This window comes from Sebastes fasciatus, chromosome 2 (genome assembly GCF_043250625.1).
Source record: "Sebastes fasciatus isolate fSebFas1 chromosome 2, fSebFas1.pri, whole genome shotgun sequence".
Classification (NCBI taxonomy): Eukaryota; Metazoa; Chordata; class Actinopteri; order Perciformes; family Sebastidae; genus Sebastes; species Sebastes fasciatus.
Genome location: NC_133796.1, coordinates 28,208,236 through 28,228,819, shown reverse-complemented (window position 1 = coordinate 28,228,819; position 20,584 = coordinate 28,208,236). Strand labels below are relative to the sequence as shown.

Genomic DNA, 20,584 nt, shown 5'->3' with positions numbered 1-20,584 from the left:
GCACAAATTTGGCGCTGATCTATCCGGGTACTTTTATTTCACTGCTTCCTTTCGCGCCGGGTAACCGGAGAGCCGTGCGTCCATGTGCGCAGTGACTGGGGGGATTGATAGACGTCTGAAATATTAACTAAAATCCGAGCCGCCAACACAGAGTTTCTCGCAATGGATCCTGAGTCTTTGGTCGAGGCCCTTCGGGGGACGATGGACCCCAACCTGCGGGAGGCCGCGGAGAGACAGCTGAACGAGGTAACCACGGAGACTAGACCCGTTAGTGGTGTGATGGAGGCCGAGGCCCGACAACAGCGAGATAGAGCGAGGCACGCAGCCTAGACTACCGTTACCATGACAAATAGAATACCAGAACTCCACCTGGATACTGCTCCTAACGACCTCATTAACATCACCACTACATATCCAGTAGCGTTAATTCAACAGTATGTCTTTATTTCGATGACACAGTAACGTTAGCTTCATCATGAGCCAGCTGTGTGGCTAATGCTAAGCTAAGTTCTCGCTCCGCTAGAGGAGGTAGGTAATTATTAGCTCGTCACACAACAGTTTCAGTGAAGTTTTGACTATTTTAGGAGCTGACACGACATACTAATAACATGTGTGGCGTGTTAAAGAGCAAGTGAAGCCGGGTGAAACGTGGGTTGTGTGCTAGTTAGCGTATTTAACAGCAGGAGACTGATTTAGCCTAGCTTAGCTTAGCTTAGCTTAGCTTGCTGAGCTACATAGCTGCTGCTGCTGCTCACGTGTCACTGTGACAAGCCCTGAAAGTGATGACATTATTCAACAACGCAATAACATTTATACATGAGCCAACTATTCGCTGTTTGCTTGCCGTAGACACCGTTTAATATGTGATGGTTGGGTTTTGTTTTAAAGCTACTTGGTCAATAATAAAATAGAGTTTTTACGTTAGCACGAGTTGAGCTAATGTTAGCAACACAGTCCACTGGGTTCAAGCAGCAGCAGGACTATTTAAACTAAGTTGTGTTGTTTTCTCCTCATCTGCTAGTTATGTTTTACCAGTTGACTTGTATTTATTTATGTGGCTTATCAGTAAGCCAGCAAAATGATACAAGCTGTAAAGTTAGAAATTAGGTGTCAGAAAGAAGTTTAATGGCTCAGATTGAGACTGAGCTGGGTAACTTTGACTATAACCTGAGGCTATGGAGTCCTGTCTTATTTGACATTAGTAGTTTGCATAGTTTCCCTAAATGTCTTATCAGTTAGTATGGACAGTGTCCTGCATTAAACAACTTGAAGCCTTCATTTCATGATTTCTAATAATTTTCCCCCAGAAGATGTTTGGAGCTCACTGATTTGTGTTTTGACTGTTGTTTGCTCCACAATCTTCTACATCTGTGCTCCTTTAAGTCAGTTAAATTAAAATGGATGACAGTTATCCAAAACTAAAGCCTCCTCATCTGCTAGTTATGTTTTACCAGTTGACTTGTATTTATATATGTGGTTTATCAGTAAGCCAGCAAAATGATACAAGCTGTAAAGTTAGAAATTAGGTGTCGGAAAGATGTTTAATGGCTCAGATTGAGACTGGACTGGGTAATTTTGACTACAACCTGGAGTCCTCTGTCTTATTTGACATGTACAGTATATTAGTTAGGGGGGAATTAATAGTTTCCCTAAATGTCTCATCAGTTAGTATGGACAGTGTCCTACATTAAACAACTTGAAGCCTTCATTTCATGATTTCTAATAATTTTTCCCAGAAGATGTTTGGAGCTCACTGATTGTGTTTTGACTGTGTTTTGCTCCACATTCTTCTACGTCTGTGCTCCTTTAAGTCAGTTAAATTAAAATGGATGACGGTTATCCCAAACTAAAGCCTTTTTTTAATGTTTTGTTTTCAAGTGACAATAATCCAGCCATAGCATGTGTTCAGTATGTTTTGCCACCTTCAACCATGTTTATTTTTGGCAGTGCAAGTGGCTTGGATTGTTTTACACCCACATATGCCTCGATAGTGATGGCTCACTTGAATGGCATATAGCTTGGAGTGTGTTCTTAGACAGCTGGCTGGAGTTATTTGAGTTGTGTACAGAACAAAAAGTCATGTCTTCTGGAGGAGGATGGAGTAAATCTGTTGGAGTGCATAGTTTCTAAATACAGTGCTTTGCTTAGTCATAAACTGACTTTGTTTTTCATGGGAAATGGCCAGATAACAATTGAATAAGGCTTGACTAAATGCTGAAATACATTGCATGATCTTTAAAAATATGTTTATACATTGTGGTTAAAAGCCCATAGGATGTGTTTTAATTAACATCTCATAAATCAGTTGGTCATCTCATAATTTATCACCTTTACAACTTCACAGGGACCAACCTATTACAGCTTTAATTCTGGAGGAGGCAATAACACATAATTACATGGGTTGGAAATTAGCACCAGCCAAATGTTGGTAACATATGCAAGTGGCTGCTAGATTTGCTTCACTCACCAGCCAAAAAAACAATGGTAATCTAATGAGTGGCTGCTAGATTTTTTAATCAACCAGCCACTGGCAGGTGGACAAAAAAGTTAATTTCCAACCCTGGTTATAAACTTGACTTTAAGTCAAGTCTAGTTTAAGTTAAGTCATAATCAACCCAATCATGTACCCATCACACATGAACGCAAACACTTGATGTGTCTTAATGTTGTGAAATATTGTGGTTGTTGTGCTGCCTTAATGTTGTTGTATAGTGAATTTGTACTGTCTTGTAATTGTTTTTATACAGTGTTAATTTTCTTAACCAAGATGTCATTCCCTGTTAGCTAACTCTGGTACAGCTAAGAAGCCGTGTACTGTCCCTGTCAAATAAATAAATAATAAAATAAAAATATAATCACGTTTTACATTAGAAAATTGACAAAAAAAGACCTGCACTGCTCTGGATCACAGCTGGTTGATAATATGAGCATCTATTTTCAACGCATGCTGGTGTTTAAAAAATAATGGACCCTATGGGATTTCTTTGTTTCGTAAACAATGTAAAAATGCAACAAAGCACACAATTACTCATCAATTTCAAAAGGTAATAGTGTAATATCCACTTTTATTATCCATCACTTAGCAACAGACTTAAAGCACCTGTATGCCAAACATAAAATACAACCTCCCAAGTTCCTTTATGATGGGAGCTCCCAAGTAGCTTAAAGCCACGGCCATTTCCCAACAGCACATCACAGTATATCACCAATAATAACTGGAAGTAGAGTTCATGCAAAATAATATGAAACCTTCTTCATACCAAACGGTGTGAAAATTGATATTCTAAATGTTGTTTCAGTGTTTATAACCGGTTTACATTCAGCTGTTCATATTTCTGCTTTCCAGGGTCACACCCAGGTAAACTTTGTGTCCACTCTGCTGCGCGTCACCATGTCTGATCAGCTGGATTTGCCTGTCAGGCAAGCAGGTGAGTCTAAACTTTGGCTTGTAAAAATAGTTCAGCAGTCGGTAAAAGGTGATCTTATATAAAACTAGACGGAATAGAAAATCAACTCTGCATATGTTATTCATGTCATCCCTGCTATCTGCTGGGACCAGTACATATTTACAGTCAGCTGATATGTGTAATCAGAGATGGGTGAGGGATGAGTTCAAGCTGAGGTGGAGATCAACACAAACAGGTCAGGGTTAAAGTGCCAGATGTGCCCTGGTAGAAACATCTTCTAGGGAAAAAATGTAGAAAGTGAAAGCTATTCTTCCAAACTGTCTAAAAGCAAATGCACTGGTTTGCTAATGACATTTTGACACATTTCTCATTGGATTGAAGTTTAAGTGTATCTTCTCAACAATTATATGCCCATAAAGATAAGACCTTCATGTGCTAGGAGGCTCACTTTTAGATTGAGATGGAGATTAAATCCCCAAATAAAAATCCATAATTGGATTTTTGACATAACAATTTGTAAATTATTGCTGGAGAAGCTGCATGAATACTTCACTAAGTCTTTTTTTTATTTAGTTCAAAACTATTTATTGAGCATACAAAAAAAACATGCAAAATAACACTTGCTTAGGAAAATAAATTGCCCTTTTCTATTTTCAGTGTTGCTGTTATGAGTCCTAATAGGTAGCGTTATTTTAAAACAATGTTACGACACACAGTCTGTGCTTTTTCCCTCCCCCTTGTATCAACTGGGTCCACCTAAGGTTACTGAGACACTCTGGCACTGTGTGCCTTACCACTTTATCACGCATCTGACTCCAATTTTGTCCGATCGCATTATCCGAGAAATGGACTAGATATTCTCCACGATCCCAAGTTAAACAGGTCACTTATATAACAGTTTCTAAAAAAGATAATTTAGCGATGTTGCATGATTCACACTTGTGTTTTTGTGAGGCTAAAGTGCCACGCTAAAGAGCAGCGGACACGTGGAGCTGGTTAAATATAGCTTGTTTTGCTTCAGTCAAACGCTGCTCTGTGGAAGGTGTCAATGGAGGGGAAAATCAATGTTCAAAGTGAAAATCTTGGCCAAAGTTGTTGTATAAAGTACACAGATAGTATCTGAATCATTGTGTGTCCACCTCCCAAGTATTCATAGCTGTACTAGCAAATGAAGCTGTTAGAGCCGTGCTATGGTGCAATGAATTACTTTTCCAGCTGTAGGAAAAATGTCTGACCATGTTTAAAGCAGAGTAGAGGAGGAGCAGCTCCTCCAGACTGCAGACAAGCTGTCTGAATAATATCACAAATGAAGCTGATTACAAACAAACATTGTCTTTACTTATTGTATTGGCACTTCCTCAATACATTTAGGTTGGTCGGGTTGTTATTCATTTAACTCCTGTCTGGCTTGATGTTGGGAGGCAGGCCAATATTTAAGAAATGCTGTCAGTCACTCTGCTTCTTTTATGATCGTTTTATTTGTCACTTACTGCATAATTTTCAGTGAATAGATTGATCAAATGCATCAGTCGTAGTGGTTTTATAACAGACAGCACAGTTGAATGTGGGTTTGAGTTGTTTTTGAATCCGTATTGGCAGCATGTACAGTATGTGGGGAGTTTTTGAGATCTCTGCTTTGAGATTTCTGCTGCCAACCGAATACAAAGGAGGTAAATTAAATTTTATGTGTGGTGGTCAAACCGTTGAAAAATGACACTTGTCAATAATTGTTGAAGTGTCGCTGTTGAGTTTTTAAATGTTGTCTTCTTTTGCTTTGAGGACCACAAATTAAATTCCATTCATCTCAATTGTGTTTGTGTTGTACCAGAAAGGACTTTGACCTTAAAACTTAGAATGCAAACCATGCAAAACTCTACATTTTGCACAGCTGCCAGAGTATTTTTGTGATCTGGTAGAACTGACCCTTTTAAAGTATCTGGTTCCCATGTTTGTTTAGATTAGATCCAAGTGCTCGCAGCAGATATTGTGGTAGGCTTTTTGTATTCATAAAAAAAAAACACACCAACTGATTGTATACTTGAGCTCATTGTTTGATTAATGTTGTTTGCCCAGCGTAGGTGATTTTATACGAACACTAAGGTCATTTTAAATAGTTAATACACTACAACCTCAATCCCTAGAGTTTTAATATGTTCCTGCTTTGGACTGGAGCTGCAGTTTACTGAACCTAACAAATAAATTGTTAGAGAATGTCTAATAGGAATAGCCTAGTTTAATAAATTGCCTCTGTAATCATACCTGAAGAGTGTATTTCACCATATTTGTATGCCCGTTCTTTAATTTTCTATCATCAGCAGTGTTGGCCGATAGTGTAGTTTGGTGGTCTTGGGCAGAGGGGAGGGGGTTTATGCTCCGTCAGCATTGATAGGCTGGATTATGATTGCCTCGCCAGCGGCGTAGACGATTGTGTCAGCAGTCTGACGTCCGCCACCCAGCCCTCACTCCTCCACTCCCTCAGATGCCTCTCAGAACAGGGCCCCACGTTGTAGATGTGAACCCGGCTGACACCCTTGTGCCACATTCAAAACTACTGAACTACAGACGGCAGAATTTATTTCTGCCTTTTAGGCTTTAGGTGGTTCTGAATTTACACTACAGTGTAGCACACAGTCATGATGTAAATGCAGTCAATATGACGGATGCACGTTCGGGAGTTGCATGAGGTTGTACACCAAATGAATTCTAAAAAAACTATACAATGTGGTTTTAGTTACTTAGTAGTTTATCTGCAAGCTGCTTTACAGAGTAGTATTATTCACTTGGCAGATTGTTTTGTAGAGATGGAGAACTGAATGTTGCTCATACATGTATATGTCAGCATTTATACTGTACATAGTATGTGCTGTGTTGCTGTTAAAGGGCTGACCCTTGTGTTTTCTCTCTGTCTAGGTGTGATTTACCTTAAGAACATGATAACCCAGCACTGGAGTGATGGCGACGGTACAGCCACAGAGACTCCTGCTGTCAATAACATCCCCGACGAGGACAGGCTGTTCATCCGAGACAACATAGTGGAGGCCATCATCCACTCCCCCGAGCGCATCAGGTAACCACACACACCCCGCTGGTTGAGTAGAGTCAAAGGAGCTCACGGTCGTCCATCTATGTTCTCTACCAGTCGCGCTTTTCCACTTTGCATACAGTATTCTGTCACTTTCTAAATCACCCAATCTAAAACTGTACTTTTGAACCTGGCAGGGTCCAGTTGACAACATGTATCCACCACATGATCAAGCACGACTACCCCGGCAAGTGGACAACCATCGTGGACAAGATCGGCTTCTACCTGCAGTCAGACAACAGTGCAGGATGGCTGGGCATCTTGCTCTGCCTTTACCAGCTCGTCAAAAACTACGAGTAAGTCAGGGTTCTCTATCTTAATTATCTATCGTATTATAACACCTGACATGGGGTTAACATTGTGTGGCTGATGTAACCTGCGTGTGAAACAGATACAAGAAGCCAGAAGAGCGTCAACCTCTGGTGGCTGCCATGCACATCTTCATGCCCATGCTGAAAGAACGCTTTATCCAGCTGCTACCTGACCACTCCAGTGACTCTGTCCTCATACAGAAACAGATCTTCAAAATCCTCTATGCCCTCTTCCAGGTAACGTCACAGCTCCCTAGCATCTTCTTTAGCTGGGATTAATGAATGAGAACATGTGTTTGTGTTTTTTCTAAAGAAAAATGTGTCTAGGGCTGCAACTAATGATTAATGCAACTAATCTGTTGATTATTTTCTTGATTAATCGATTAGTTGTTTGGTCTATAAAATGTCAGAAAATGGTGAAAAATGACGATCAGTGTTTCCCAAAGCCCAAGATGACGTCTTCAAATGTCTTGTTTTGGCCACAACTCAAAAATATTCAGTTAACTGTCATAGAGGAGTAAAGAAACCAGAAAATATTCACATTTAAGAAGCTGGAATCAGAGAATTTTTACCCTTTTCTGTAAAAATTACACAATTATCAAAATTGTTGGCGATTAATTTAATAGTTGACAACTAATCGATTAATTGATTGATCGTTGCAGCTCTATTAAAAACATTTCAGCAGTTGTGCTCAACCAGTGTTTAAATAGCACAACTTCCTTCACTGAAATTTGTCTTTTATTCTTAAATCTGTTATGCCCTCTTTTGGCGTGAACATATCAAAATATCTGGTCTAATTAGAGTAAGTGTAAAAAGATTTATCAAAAAACAAAATGGACTCCCTTGTTTGTCTCCACAGTACAACCTCCCGCTGGAACTCATCAACAGACAGAACCTGACAGAGTGGATGGAGATCCTGAAGACAGTAGTGGATAGAGATGTGCCTCCGGTAAGGACACAAAATGAATTCATACCGCACTAATATTGCCGATGACTCCTTACAAATTGTCCGGTTTCCAAGATGTAAACATTTCAGTTCTCCACACGCTGACTGTGCCAACATTCGTTTTTGATATGTGCAGGAGACGATGCAGGTAGATGAAGATGAACGGCCTGAGCTGCCATGGTGGAAGTGTAAGAAGTGGGCCCTTCACATCTTGGCCCGGCTGTTTGAGAGGTAAAAATCCGATGATTGTTCCCATAACTTGTGTAGTAAATAGGGCTGTCGATCAATTAAAATATTGAATCGCATGATTGTCCATGATTAAAGGGAGGTTTGTCAAGTATTTAATACTCTTATCAACATGGGAATGCTTGCTTTACGCAAATATATGAATATTTATTGGAAATTAATTAAAAACACAAAACAATGACAGATATTGTCCAGAAACCCTCACAGGTACTGCATTTAGCAGAAAGAAATATGCTCAAATCATAACGTGGTAAACTGAAGCCCAACAAGCAACAACAGCTGTCAATGTGCTGACTTCACTATGACTTGCCCCAAACTGCATGTGATTATCATAAAGTGGGCATGTCTGTAAAGGGGAGACTCGTGGGTACCTAATAGAACCCTTTCTGACAAGATAGAATGACGTGGTTGGTACCAGTGGATTTTTCTAGTTTCATATGATACCAGAATCTTCACTCTAGCCTTAAAACTGAGTCTGCTACAACCTCCGAAAGATTGATTGCGTTAAAGAAATTAGTGGTGTTAAAACAAATTTGCGTTATTGCGATAGCTTTGACAGCCCTAGTAGTAAATCGTACAAATATGTTTAACAATAACATTCACTGTATTGAACTTTGCAGGTATGGAAGCCCAGGCAACACAACCAAAGAGTACGCAGAGTTTGCTGAACTTTTCCTCAAGGAATATGCAGTTCCTGCTCAGCAGGTAAGAACTTCACAAGCCGTAATTCAAGCAGCAACGCCCCAGTCACACTGAACTGTGTCTCTTTTGAAGTGCACCTCAAAAATATAAGGCATTTCTTTGTTCATCTGTCTACTAGGTGCTGCTGAAAGTCTTATACCAGTACAAGGAAAAGCAATATGTGGCTCCCAGAGTACTCCAACAGACACTCAACTACATCAACCAGGGCATAGCTCATGCTCTGACGTGGAGAAATCTCAAACCACACATCCAGGTACAAATAAAGCATGTCTGACTATCCAGTAAACAATTCCCAATACAGTAAGGGACAAGTTTTAGATGTTGGTTGTGCAGTACCAACATTGTAAATCTGTATTTGTTTTGATGTACTGGTTCAGCCATCAGATGAAAGAAGCAAAACTAGCCTGACATCAGAACCACTCCCTGACTCAGACTCTTTATGTTTTGTTTTTCAGGGCATCATTCAGGATGTGGTCTTCCCCCTCATGTGTTACACAGACAGCGATGAGGAACTCTGGCAGGAGGATCCATACGAGTACATCCGCATGAAGTTTGGTAAGCAGAGAAAGTTGCTGCCTGTTATTCAAAAAGGATTTGCGTGCACCGGTGATGACTAACCATTTATCCGATGTCTGCTGTCCCCCTTAGATGTATTTGAGGACTTCATCTCTCCAACAACTGCAGCCCAGACGCTCCTCTTCACTGCCTGCAACAAGAGGAAAGAGGTGAGTTCAAATTATTTTGTGTTTAATTTCCTTGAGGCTTTGATTTTTGGTCAGTTAGGAAAAAAGTTCCCATAATGGAAAAATCAAACAGATTCTGCCTCTATCCCCTCAATTCATATTTAATGAAATCTAATCCAATATGTTCTTCCTCTGTTTAGGTGCTGCAAAAGACGATGGGCTTCTGCTACCAGATCCTCACTGATCCCGCCTCTGACCCCAGGAAAAAGGACGGTGCCCTCCACATGATCGGCTCTTTGGCTGAAATCCTGCTGAAGGTAAACACCCCTCAGCTGGCTTGTTAGCACTACTTCTTTGACAATTCCTCTTTTCTACACACAGATTAGAGACATTTGATTCCATTCTGAGCAAAACGGGTGTTGAACATTTTTAACATGGCGCAACAAACAGTATTTTCACAGCACCTTCCTGTTTTTCACCACGACATCCGTCATTTAGTCGGAAATGATGGTCTCTAACTGGGTTTAGAGATGATTTTGCAGAAGTTGGTTTAGCTTTGGGCTTTTAGAAATGGTGAACGCTGTTGTACTTACTTAGTTGTGACTTGTCGGACTATTGAAATCAAGTTTAATATTTCAATGCTGTGGACCAAATATTCAAGAGCTGATACTGTAGAGTTGTATCAACCAGTTTATACACAACTTCAGTCTGAGCTAGGGATGGGAATTGGTAATCAATTCCTCTGATTGATCAGATTTTTTTTTATCGATTCCTGGTAAATTGTTGGGTGGTTGGCCACCGGCTGCTAACGTTAACACAACTGTCAGAAAGCGTTGATAAGCGGACTCGAGTCTGAACAGCCCATTTCTAGAAAGTATCAAAGAAGTCCTAGATGTTTTTTTGTTAAAGCTGAAAATGAATCGTACAAGATGAGTGTTGTGTTTGACCGTCTTGTGAAACTTGACAGTTTATATTTCTTTCTCTACACAGAAAAAGATTTATAAGGACCAGATGGAGTTCATGCTGCAGAATCACGTCTTCCCCCTGTTCCGCAGTGAGCTGGGCTATATGAGAGCCAGAGTAAGTGATCATTTCCCAACAGGCAGACTGAAGACACATGTGTTAACTTTGCTTAATAACAAGCTTTTTCTCAACCTCTGTTTCCACACAGGCCTGCTGGGTGCTGCATTACTTCTGTGAGGTGAAGTTCAAAAGTGACCAGAACCTGCAGACGGCTCTTGAGCTGACCCGCCTTTGTCTAATCAATGACAATGAGATGCCAGTTAAGGTGGAGGCTGCTATTGCCCTGCAGGTCCTAATCAGCAACCAGGAGAAAGGTGAGCAGTAAAGTCATGCAGCTGGTGTTTTACTGACGGCACTCTATACAATGGTTTTTGTTTTGAGAATGTGTCATTAAGCAGTTTTTCTTTGAGTGTCTACATTAACTCGTGTGTTGTATCCTTTAGCCAAAGAATACATCACCCCCTTCATCCGGCCAGTGATGCAGGCACTCCTGCACATTGTCAGGGAGACGGAGAACGATGACCTCACCAATGTCATACAGAAGATGATCTGTGAATACAGTGAGGAAGTGACTCCAATTGCAGTGGAGATGACACAGCACTTGGTAAGTGCAGTAAAGAGGCTGCATGTTGAGGTCATCGTTTCACATGATGCCATCACTGAGTGGCTTAGTGAACTCTCCCTAGCTTCATTTCAGATGGAGTACAGGCAACCAAGATTATAGTCACTCACTGAGTTATCCAAAAAGAAAGAATAATCAGATTTTTATTAGGGCTATCAAAGTCAACACGACAATAACACATTAACGCAAATTCATTTTAATGCCACTAACTTCATTAATGCAACTTGCGATTTTTAGATTGTAGCAGGTTTATTTTTAAAGATAGAGTGAAGATACTGGCATTCTATGAAACTAGAAACCTAAGGAATCCATTGGTACCAACCATGTCATACTAGCTTGTCGCGAAGGAGGTTAAATAACACTCCAAACATTTGCTAAATTATGGCAAGGAAAAACTGGCATGGCCATTTTGAAAGGAGTCCCTTGAACTCTGACCTCAAGATATGTGAATGGAAATGGATGCTATGGGTACCCACGAGTCTCCCCTTTACAGACATGCCCACTTTAACCCATACAAAATGTGTGATTAATTGCGATTTAATATTTTAATCGATTGACAGCCCTAATTTTTATCCAAACATGTAATGTGCCTGACACATATGGCAGCTACATATCCAAGTTAAGGATTATAATTGTCTCACCAAATTGACGGAAAACATGCTTGCTTTTCTTCTCTTTATCTATCAGAAGTTTGTAAAAACTTGTGCAGGTCAGCTGCACAGCAGCTCACATACCATTTTTGTTCCACAATCCTAATAGTCTCTGTTGGGTCTTTGTCAGGCTATGACGTTCAACCAGGTGATTCAGACGGGCCCTGATGAGGAGGGAGGAGATGACAAGGCTGTGACAGCCATGGGCATCCTCAACACCATTGACACATTGCTAAGTGTGGTGGAGGACCACAAAGAGGTAAGCAGCATAGCCACTAAGCATGCTGCCCACGCACGCACACGCACACGCGCGCACACACACACACACACTCCAGGCTGATCACTCATCTCAGCGCCACTTCCTCTGCAGAAGCAGCTCTGGTCTGCTGTAGCATTCCTGCCAACACACTTCAGCCACCCACCAACTCCTGGGAACGCGCTCTGTTCTCACTGTGTTCAAAATGACTCAGAGGCTGAGGCAGACGCTAGAAATAGTGCCAGGGCACGCTGCCACCATGTCTGCTGAAACATAGAACTGCCAGTGCTCCGAGCCAAGAAGCCATTAGGTTTGACCAAGCATCGCTTTACACTGAGGATTTGATTGCACAACAGTTCAGCAGTTCAGATTTCAGCGGTCGTCGGTGTATTTCACTTGGCTACAAAGAATAGGAATCGTTGTTTTTTTTACCATTGACTTTACAGTCCTTACTGTAAAGTCAACCTGTTCAATTGGGATCATTAGAGGACATCACAGGATCGACACACCAGGGACATGAAAAAGCATTGGTGGTCAAGAGGTGCTTATCATCATTGCTTCTAGTTGATTTGACTCAAAATAATTTACTCATTCACTAAAGGTGAAAGTCATGGGTTACCTTACACCATTCCTTACACCGAAGTTAAATCATGTTTTCAACGTAGCAGGGATAGTTGATCATTAATAGAATCATGCCTTTCATGCAAACTTCCCTTTTTTATATAACATAGTTTTATACGTTATAACATTTGAAACATTTGGTTAAAATATGCTTTGAAACTGAGGCCTTTTTTTAACCCATTTAAATGGTTTCCCAGCAGCATACTGTGTGTGTGTGTATATTAAGACTGACCTGAATGCTTTGAAGCTTCGACCGTTGCCATGGTAATCGAAGTCCAAATCAGTATTCGAATACATCATTTTTATTTTCATACATGCATTACCTCAAAAATCCCAGTTAGCACATGAAATAAGGAACATTAATTCCACATTATCCATTATGCATCAACATTAATTATTCTGAGTTATTCTCAGACGGATAGCTCTGTTTGTTGTGTGTACGTGTAGAGGGTGTGTGTATGTGCGGTGCTGTCCCAGGTGCTGAAACGCAGAGGAGACCGATGGACGGTTTCAACAAAACCATGTCTTTTATTTTATATGTTGCATAGGCTACAGTATATTTATGTATTAATTAGTTTATAACCCTACACATGAGCAAATGTGTTTCTATGGGCTATCACTGTAATGTATTTTGTTATTGCACATTTTGCAGCTTTTGTTGTAGTTGTTCCCCTCCCACCGCCGTTTTAATGTCTACCGGGTCTCAAGCCTGATGGCTGCATCGGGATGTTCCACATGTGAGGACGGAATGGCAGCAGGAGTTTTTTTTTTACTCAGACACAACCTGCCACAAGAGGAACAAACTTTTTCTAGTAGCTTTATAGCAGCTATCTGACTGAGATCTGTTTCTCTTACTGAGTGAGTGAAGGGTGAGAGGAGACTGATGCTCGTAAAGAGAAGGATGTTCTCTCTCTCTCTCTCCCCTTTCCTTTGTTTCCTCTGTGTGTGAGTGTGTATATTATGTGTGAGATTGATACAGTTGGCCTACACTGAGCCAGCCTGTACCTTGTTAGTGATATGATTTATATAAAACACTAAATTAGTGCTTAACAAATACCAAGCAACCACATGTGGTGACAAAATAGATATTATTATTACACACATTTTGAACAAAACGTGTGACTAATTGTTTCACTCACTAATTACATAATAACACAATATTTGTAGTATAAGGAACATGCTGTTGAGTTGAATCTATACACAGATTTGATCCCTACAGCTTTATCTTCTCTGATGTATTATATTGATTAAATCCTTTGACCCTCGTGCTGTTTCAGATCACCCAGCAGCTGGAGGGCATCTGTCTGCAGGTGATCGGCACTGTGCTGCAGCAACACGTACTGGGTAAGCGGGTCCTTCCTGTGCTTCCACATTCCACCCGCATGTTGCACTAAAGCTCCCTCTGTCTGCCTAGGAGATGATCTATTGATAATAAACAGACTATATTTACCTCCAGTCACTCACTTGACTTTCTCTTTCTTTTCCCCAGAGTTCTACGAGGAGATCCTGTCCTTGGCTCACAGCCTGACCTGCCAGCAGGTGTCAGCACAGATGTGGCAGCTCCTTCCACTGGTGTATGAAGTCTTCCAGCAAGACGGATTTGACTACTTCACAGGTATGTGGCTGGCTAAGAACCAGTGTAAAGATTTTAAACTGTAGAATAAAAAGGAGCACTAGTGGCAGATCTGTAACAGCCAATATTCATAATATTGTTCAGCTGTGTGAAAAGTAAATGTGTTTCTGTTTCAGATATGATGCCTCTTCTTCACAACTACGTCACAGTTGACACAGATACTCTCTTATCTGACACCAAATACCTGGAGATCATCTATAGCATGTGCAAGAAGGTACAATGGTGCAGTTGATAATGCATGATGTAACAGACAGTGATTTCAAGCTAATTATTTGAGGTGATTGCTGTGTATTAGAAGGTTTACCTGAGTCTGTCACCTCTCACAGGTCCTGACAGGTGATCCAGGTGAGGACCCAGAATGCCATGCAGCCAAGCTGCTGGAGGTGATCATTCTGCAGTGCAAAGGTCGTGGCATTGACCAGGTCAGTAGCTATCAAATCTCCATTTCAAACTGCTAAGCCACACAGGAGGCGTTTACTCCTGACATCAAGATTCAACATTTTTAATAATACTATTCGTAATTGACCGTTTTGCTCTATTGAAGATGACCTTGCTGTCGTTGCAGGTTGTGCCCTTGTTTGTGGCTGCTGCATTGGAGCGTTTGACGCGGGAGGTGAAGACCAGCGAGCTGAGGACGATGTGCCTGCAAGTGGCTATCGCTGCACTTTACTACAGCCCCCCTCTTCTCCTCAACACTCTGGAGAACCTCCGCTTTCCAAACAACACTGAGCCTATCACTAACCACTTCATTACCCAGTGGCTCAAAGATGTCGACTGCTTCCTTGGGTAAGAGTTTCATGAGTATCAACAGTGCAAATTAGCACTACAGTACACATGGTACTGACAATTAACTTTCTAGTCTAACAATAAAACTCTTGAGCTCGGTATTAACTAGGCTTGTCAGTGTTACCGGTGTTACAGGTGTTACACGGTGGTTGGGCACCCATTTAAATAAAAAACATTTAGTTCATTTTGCCGTATCACCGGCGTATTATCAATACAAAGTCAGACGACAGACACTACAAACTGACAGTGAATGCATCTGCTCCATACAGAGTCTCAGGTCAGAGTAGCAGGACTCATATTTCACACACACGGGACAAGAGAGAGTTGACAGACAAGACGATTCGAAGCGAAAAGCAAAAGCGCCTATTTGGCAATATTTCGGATTCAAACCCAATGCTATAAGGGAACGTATAGCGTCAATGTGGCCATGGCCGTGCGGAGGACAGAGCGGTCACAGCCGGTGTGCGCTGCGGAGCACACAGCCACCCAACGTTACAGATCAAAGTAAGCGCGCTACATATATAGACTGTCATCTTTTCTTGTAAAATGTCCGGTGTAATTGGTAACACTGGTGTTGTCAAGAGATTATTAACCGGTGGGAACATTTCTTCACCGTCACATCCCTAGTATTAACCGCAGAAACTTGTAAATTTTATACTTGTCAAATGTATAAACTATGCATCTATTAATGAATTCATTGCAATTCATCTTTAATTATGATGATGACAAATGCTGATCTCTAGAGCCCAAAATTATGTCTTCAAGCTATTTACTTAGTATAACCAGCAGCCAATGAAACCCAAAGAAGTCGCCGTATATAGCAATAGTTCAGTCAACTAATAACTGTAATTTCAGAACTGTTATCATAAATGCCACTAAGTTTTTTTTTTTCCCTTGCTCCCCTCGCAGCCTCCACGACAGGAAGATGTGCATTCTCGGACTTTGTGCTCTCATCGACCTCGAGCACAGGCCTCAGGCTGTCAACCAGGTGGCCGTCCAGCTTCTTCCAGCAGCTATCCTACTGTTCAACGGCCTCAAAAGGGCGTACGCCTGTCGAGCAGAGCATGAGAATGACGAGGACGATGATGATGAAGACGGGGAAGACGACGACGACAACGGTAAGCCATTAATGTTTGATGTATTCAGTGTTGCTTCAGCCAAGTTCAATATTCCTCTGCAAGGCGAGTTAAGTGTATTAAGGTGTTCCCTAAACTCTGAATGAATGTAGCCGAGCTGGGCAGTGACGAGGATGACATCGACGAGGAAGGCCAGGAGTACCTGGAGATGCTGGCGAAGCAGGCGGGAGAGGACGGAGACGACGAAGACTGGGAGGAGGACGATGCTGAGGAGACGGCACTTGAGGGCTACACTACAGCTGTAGATGACGAAGACAACTTAGTGGACGAGTATCAGATCTTCAAAGCCATACTACAGAGTAAGACGACAACCTGATGATGTGAAAGCTAAATCAATCAATGAAATGGCTCAGTAAAACAAATAATCAATCACTAATCTCCCTTTACTGTGATGCAGATATCCAGAGCCGTGACCCAGCGTGGTACCAGGCACTAACACAGGCCCTCGACGAGGATCAGGGCAAACACCTTCAGGACATTGGCACACTTGCAGACCAGAGACGGGCAGCACATGGTGAGCGCCTGCTGAGACTGCAACAAAAAATTCAAATTAAACTCTGATTGCAGCACTTCAGTCTGACAATAAAGCAAATTCTTTTTTACATGCTATTTCCTGCTTTTTTGTTATTGATTTTGTTGCCTTAAATTTTGTTTTAATTCTAAATGTTATTACAAATGCCATTTCATCTATACATTTTACCTGGAATAAAAGGTACTATAGTATTCATAGCCTCTATCCACTTATACTACAGTCCAGCGTGTTGCAATAAGCTGCTTTTGTGCCTTTTTATGGACAGTAAAACATGATTTTTAAAAAATGATGGGAAGATTTAAAAAAAAAAAAAAAATCATATTTTAACCTCCATAAAAGAAAACAATAAATATGAGTTGTAATCCAAGTTCAATACTTGTCAGCCGAAGTGGTGGCCTAGGGCAGTGGTTCCCCACCTTTTTTCTTAAGGGACCCCTTTTCTATCAGAGTAATCTGATGACCCCTGACTGACATATTTTATGGATATTTAATATATTAAATGCATAACAATATCAGTACAGAACAACTGATAAGCTGTACAATTAACCCAAATAGTGAACACAATAACTGCAGGAAGTTTGTGTAAAATGAGCGATTTGAATAAATTGAGCAGATTATTTCTTGTGAATAATGCATCACAGATGAGTTTTCCTGTTATTTTTAATACAATTATCTGGATTGTCATTTTTTTTTGTGTTTTTTCATTCATACCAAGTTCAGTGTTTTCTTCTCCCTGATGCTTAGCCATTGTTCTATCAGCTTTGGTTGTTTTAACTGCCTACTTTTCTAATGCAGGACGCGGCTGTTTAGCAGAGAGGAAAGGCTCTGTGAATATAGTTTGTGTTCAGGTCATCACCTTATCCTGTTTATGTCTTAAATAATAAGCCAAACTTTGAAATTAACAACTTCATTTAGTTTTCTTCACAGAAATGAATGAAATGCTGAGATATAGGCCAACTGTATATATTTAAAAAAAATTGTCTTACACCCCGTTAAAATCAAGAAGGCCTCACGAGCCCTAGTTGGGAACCAGTAGCCTTGAGGTTTAGGGGCTGATGAGGAACCGCAGTGTCCAGTCTGTTGTCGCCATTTCTCTCTCCCCTCATTCCTGTTATCGCTTCTCTTTTAAAGACATAAAATGCATTGGATCACACTGTGGCTCCTAGTCTTGTCTCCAAGTTGTGTATCTGTGTTCTGTGGAAAGGGCTGCAGGGAAAAAATTAAAATCCGTACTCATACAATAACAACATGATATGTGTCTTGGGCTTCCTGACAGTTAAAATGGCCAACATTTAGGGAGCGGTCTAGCACCAGCTGTGTAGTTTATGAGCAGTGAACAACACTCCCCTTCGGGAAACATTATTTTTAAGTACTGTTGCTTATTATCTTATTACAGAATCCAAGATGATCGAGAAACACGGCGGGTACAAGTTCACAGCGCCAGTGGTGCCATCTACTTTCAACTTTGGCGGCACTGCTCCAGGAATGAATTGAGTCATCCGTTCTACTTTTTATTACTCTGTGACTGATTGTAGTGAAGTGAAAAAAAGCTTGTGTTGTTCCCTTAAGTAGTGGTTCCAGAACTGGTTCTTCTCAGTCATTCTTCAATCTGTCAAATGGGAAATAAGCACCAGAAGATGTGGGAAAGCAACTAAAATGCAACCAATGGCTGGGGAAAACAAACCAAGAACTTGAGCACGATGCAAGAGAAGAAGCTCTGAACAACGTTGTCTTCTGGAGCCCAGTGTGGAGGGGATACCATGATGGCAACTCTTTCGTTTTTTTTCCCACTTTAAACAAATTTGGGGGATTTAACAGGTAGAAATTGATAATGGGACTTAATATTGCATTATCACTGTTGTGGCCAATTGGCCGTAATAAGATTATACCTCTGGTAGTGGTGATATCTACGTTATTTTCTGCATAAACAAACACTCATGTTTATGTACATACAAGCCAAGGTTATTGATTTTTCAAGTAGCCTTGAAAAACAACCAGAGGCATTTGTAAGGTGTTAACAGCTGTATTCATATGTAGCATATTGGATACTTCATAGCACTATGTGATGCCTGATCTCTGTAAATTAATGACTAGCACTTTCATATTGTTCAGGTCTCCTAGCCTTCTGTATCAGACTGCAAATTTTTTAAATTGAAGACTATTTAAAAATGAAAACAGCTGTAACTTTGTTACTTTGCAAGCGACTTCTGTAATGGCTGGTTGTCACGCTTCTGGTTACAGAGGGGATCAGTGAGCAACTCGGAAACTATTGATTTCAGGAAAAAAGAGAATGCTCTTGGTGTTCAGTTTGGCTACAGGACATGGGTTTGTGAGCACTGAAAGTACAATTGAATACATCATTGAAGCATGTACAATTGGACTTATCGTGAAGGTCTCAAGCTTTTGGTTGGTGTATGGATGAACCATCTATATATACAACAACATATTAAAAAGAAAAAAGCTAAGGGACTCCATGACCTCGAGTGTTTCCTTAACAGGATGATGTATTTTCCTACTTTATGCGTTTATATTAGTGTAAGTGTTTTTTCAGAGGACTGTTCACCAGAGAGTGCATTGCTCTCCTGTGACACCAGAATCAGTTGTTTTTTGACATCGTCATACACTGTATTTGTACAAACCTGGTTAGTTGTGCTCTCCACAGAGCAGCTCTGAAGCAAAAATTATCCATGCGTTCCAATATCCATACTATTTAGTATGCCATAAAAAAAATTTTTATGTCTCAATACATATGTCAAATGCAGAATGCCAAAAATACCAGGATGTCCTACTACATTTGGTCGTTTTTCGCAGTATGCAAACCAGCATGCTTTTCTGGCACAGTCCTATGCTCATCGAATATATGAGCAAGAGGGCTGGATAGGTCTTTTTTCAGAGAAGAGATTTAAAACATGTCTCAGTAAAGCGCAGGTGTAAATAATATAATCCGCAATGGCTGAATTCAGGGCTTGTATTGTGCAAGCTGGCTCACTGTCACATCACTTACTGAGACATAAATTGACCATTTCACAGTTATAAATGCAAACAGTCCAGTGTCCGAGTTTATTTCCTGTTGCAATGTATGTGAATGACATAGGCTGACAGGAAGTAAACATGGACACAAGCTGTTGCCTAGCAATGCAATTCCATTGAAACGGTCTATAAAACAGAGACACTAGGAATATTCGGCACAAACACATCAGCTGACATGATGCCTTAAAGTGGATCCTGCTTTATTCCCTAATCTTGGGGCACTGTTTTGAATCAATGTATAGTTTCAAGACCATTATTTCACTTTTGTTCTGTGTATATTTCTAAAGTAATGTGTTTGATCCATTAACCACTCAGCAAATCTGGTATTCTAGCATAGAAAAACTGCACACATTGCACAGATAACTGGAGGAACACTGGTTAATAGAGGCCTGCCATCTTATTACCCTGGGGCCCGCTATGAGTATAATCTGGATAGATATGTCCAAAATACTTGATTTGGGCCAATTAAGGGTCAAAATAATTTCCTGTCCTTCAAAATTTCTTCATTTTACCTCGTTCGGTAGTTAGTCAAGTCAATTTTATTTGTATGGCCCAAAATCACAAATTTTCCTCAGGGGGCTTTACAATCTGTACATGAAACGACACCCTCTGTCCTTTACAATGCGACCCTCGCATCAGATGAGGCAAAACTCCCCCAAAAAAAACTTAACGAAAAAAATGGAAGAAACCTCAGGAAGAGCAACAGAGGAGGGATCCCACTTCCAGGATGGACAGACGTGCAATAGATGTCGTGTGTACAGAGTAACAACATGATGAAAATACAACATAGACAATCCATATGACAAAAAGATGATGTCACGCAGCCTTCCGGTGTCGCCAAACGGATAGAGCCAGAGCAACACAACCTCCTCTCCACGCCAAATAGATAGAACCAGAGCAACACAACCTCCTCTCCAC

The 20,584-nt window shown here is 40.8% G+C and overlaps 1 protein-coding gene across 2 annotated transcripts; it reads left to right on the top strand.

Moving 5' to 3' along the window:
- On the top strand, window positions 1–19,105 carry ipo7 (importin 7). Of its 2 annotated transcripts, none has more exons than XM_074617046.1 (25): window positions 1–246; window positions 3,347–3,428; window positions 6,318–6,474; window positions 6,627–6,785; window positions 6,881–7,037; window positions 7,660–7,749; window positions 7,883–7,977; window positions 8,613–8,697; window positions 8,813–8,947; window positions 9,150–9,249; window positions 9,343–9,419; window positions 9,578–9,694; window positions 10,368–10,457; window positions 10,549–10,714; window positions 10,844–11,004; window positions 11,803–11,931; window positions 13,827–13,893; window positions 14,039–14,164; window positions 14,299–14,396; window positions 14,509–14,604; window positions 14,748–14,968; window positions 15,878–16,086; window positions 16,197–16,403; window positions 16,502–16,618; window positions 18,033–19,105. In XM_074617046.1, exons 1-25 carry the CDS (start codon window positions 163–165, stop codon window positions 18,128–18,130), a joined length of 3,123 nt encoding a protein of 1,040 aa, XP_074473147.1. In that variant the 5' UTR covers window positions 1–162; the 3' UTR covers window positions 18,131–19,105. The 2 variants fall into 2 exon arrangements, with proteins under 2 accessions (XP_074473147.1, XP_074473156.1); XM_074617055.1 differs by lacking the exon at window positions 1–246 and adding an exon at window positions 454–528.
- Window positions 19,106–20,584: the final 1,479 nt, after the last annotated feature.